General features: G+C 42.8%; 1 protein-coding gene across 1 annotated transcript in view; it reads left to right on the top strand.

Annotated features, from left to right (window-relative positions):
- LOC103385438 (dual specificity protein phosphatase 7-like) overlaps positions 1 to 1,682 on the top strand; it is a 5,500-nt gene extending 3,818 nt beyond the window's left edge. Inside the window, exon 3 of the mRNA XM_008319331.3 lies at positions 116 to 1,682. Within this exon, the coding sequence (XP_008317553.1) occupies positions 116 to 426 (311 nt within the window). The 3' untranslated portion in view covers positions 427 to 1,682. The remainder of the gene's footprint in view (positions 1 to 115) is intronic.
- Positions 1,683 to 1,753: the final 71 nt, after the last annotated feature.

Raw genomic sequence — 1,753 nt, 5'->3', positions numbered from 1 at the left:
ATTCTCTCAGCAGCTGATGACGTCACACTCAACAAAAATTATAATTTGATTCTTGTGTTTTGTTCAAGTACGATCGTCTTCTCGTTCACTGACACTAGACTATGTCTTCTTACAGATGAGGCCCGTTCAAAGCAGTGTGGAATTCTGGTCCACTGTTTGGCCGGCATCAGCCGCTCGGTCACGGTCACCGTGGCCTATCTGATGCAGAGACTGAATCTTTCTCTCAATGATGCGTACGACTTTGTCAAGAGGAAAAAGTCCAACATTTCCCCCAACTTCAACTTTATGGGCCAGCTCCTGGACTTTGAGAGGACGCTGGGTTTGCACAGTCCCTGTGACAACCGCTCGACCAATGAGGAGCAGCTCTTTTTCACCACGCCAACCAATCACAACGTCTTCCAGCTGGACACACTGGAATCGACATGAGGATTAACTGGACGGCTTTTCTCTGGATTCCTGTGCTCTCGCTGAGGTTTTCCGAGCTGCTCAGATGCCCAACTAGACTGTAACAACAGACTGTAAGTCCGTTGTTATATTTCTGATCTTTTCAGGAAACACTGTCCGTGTGCAGAAAACGTGCTGCATTTAATCCAGTCTTAATGCCTTAATATCTATCCAACGTACACGGCTTCATGAAACGCTCGTGTGAAGCCATGATGACGGGACATTTCTTAACCTTTGAGTTTAATCCAGGACTGTTGTCTGACTGTTATCTGCTGTTCAACAGCTGTTATGTCTCTGCGTTGGTGGCGATTATTGCCTTGTTGTCGTGAACGTCGACGCGTCGAGTGTTTGTCGACCCGAATGTTCTCTGTGGATTATGCAGAGTTGGTATTTTAGCTGAGGTGAATAAGCTACTGCAACCGTCGAATCATCATCCAGTCCTTGTCCTTAAGACAGTTGTCTGTCTCACAGCTCAGTTGAGTCAGTGTGTTTCCCAACCACTGTGCTGCGACATGTTGTTTTGTGAGAACATTAGTTTTACCCTGGTAAATTATCCAAACACTGAGTCTATCTGACCAGTGAAGTCAGTTTTCGTGTTTTCAGTTAGAACGCTTTACCAAAACAAGCTGCACTTAAATGTTCATTTCTTTTTTTAGAAACATTCCACCGCTAACACCTGTATTATCTGAATGGTTCTACTTTCTACTGCAACTTAGAACCTTGAGGTCGGAGTTCCTGCTGTTGCCCAGGCTTTGATTAATAATCATTAAACTAACTACAAACAGACTGTTTATAACGCAAAAGTGATGAAGGACGGGCGTCCACTTTTTTCATTTAGCTACTTTTTCGCCAACACAGTAAAGTTAAAGGACGCAGACAATGTAATTGGCTGTTCTCTATCACCTGTCGCATCTCGGAACAAATGAGTGAGTCAGATGTGTGAGAGTGAAAGGAAACAAGTTTGACTACAGAGTTCTTACCTCACACTTTCAGGGATTTTTTTTATATACAACTCGTCTTTATCTTCTCGTAGCCTCTGAAAACACATCCAAAGGCTGTTGTTGTCGTCGTCATCGTTCGCATTGTTTCTCTCTGAGTACATCAACCGTGATGTTTTAACAATTTTTCCTCTGAATTGTGAAAAAGGCAGAAGTGATTGGCTCTGACGTGAAGTATATGTCAAATTAAATTGCCCAAGTCTGTACGACTTTATACAATAAATATACTGTATATTTTTACTTGGACGTCTTCAGTGTGTCTTTGTTGACTATTTTAAATAACTGTCTGTTCTCTCAAGCGTGTGTTCCGT

The sequence above is a fragment of the Cynoglossus semilaevis genome, chromosome 10 (assembly GCF_000523025.1).
Source record: "Cynoglossus semilaevis isolate Cse_v1.0 chromosome 10, Cse_v1.0, whole genome shotgun sequence".
NCBI classification, from domain to species: Eukaryota; Metazoa; Chordata; class Actinopteri; order Pleuronectiformes; family Cynoglossidae; genus Cynoglossus; species Cynoglossus semilaevis.
The sequence above is the reverse complement of the archived record's forward strand: the minus strand, read 5'-3'. Positions and strand labels throughout refer to the sequence as shown.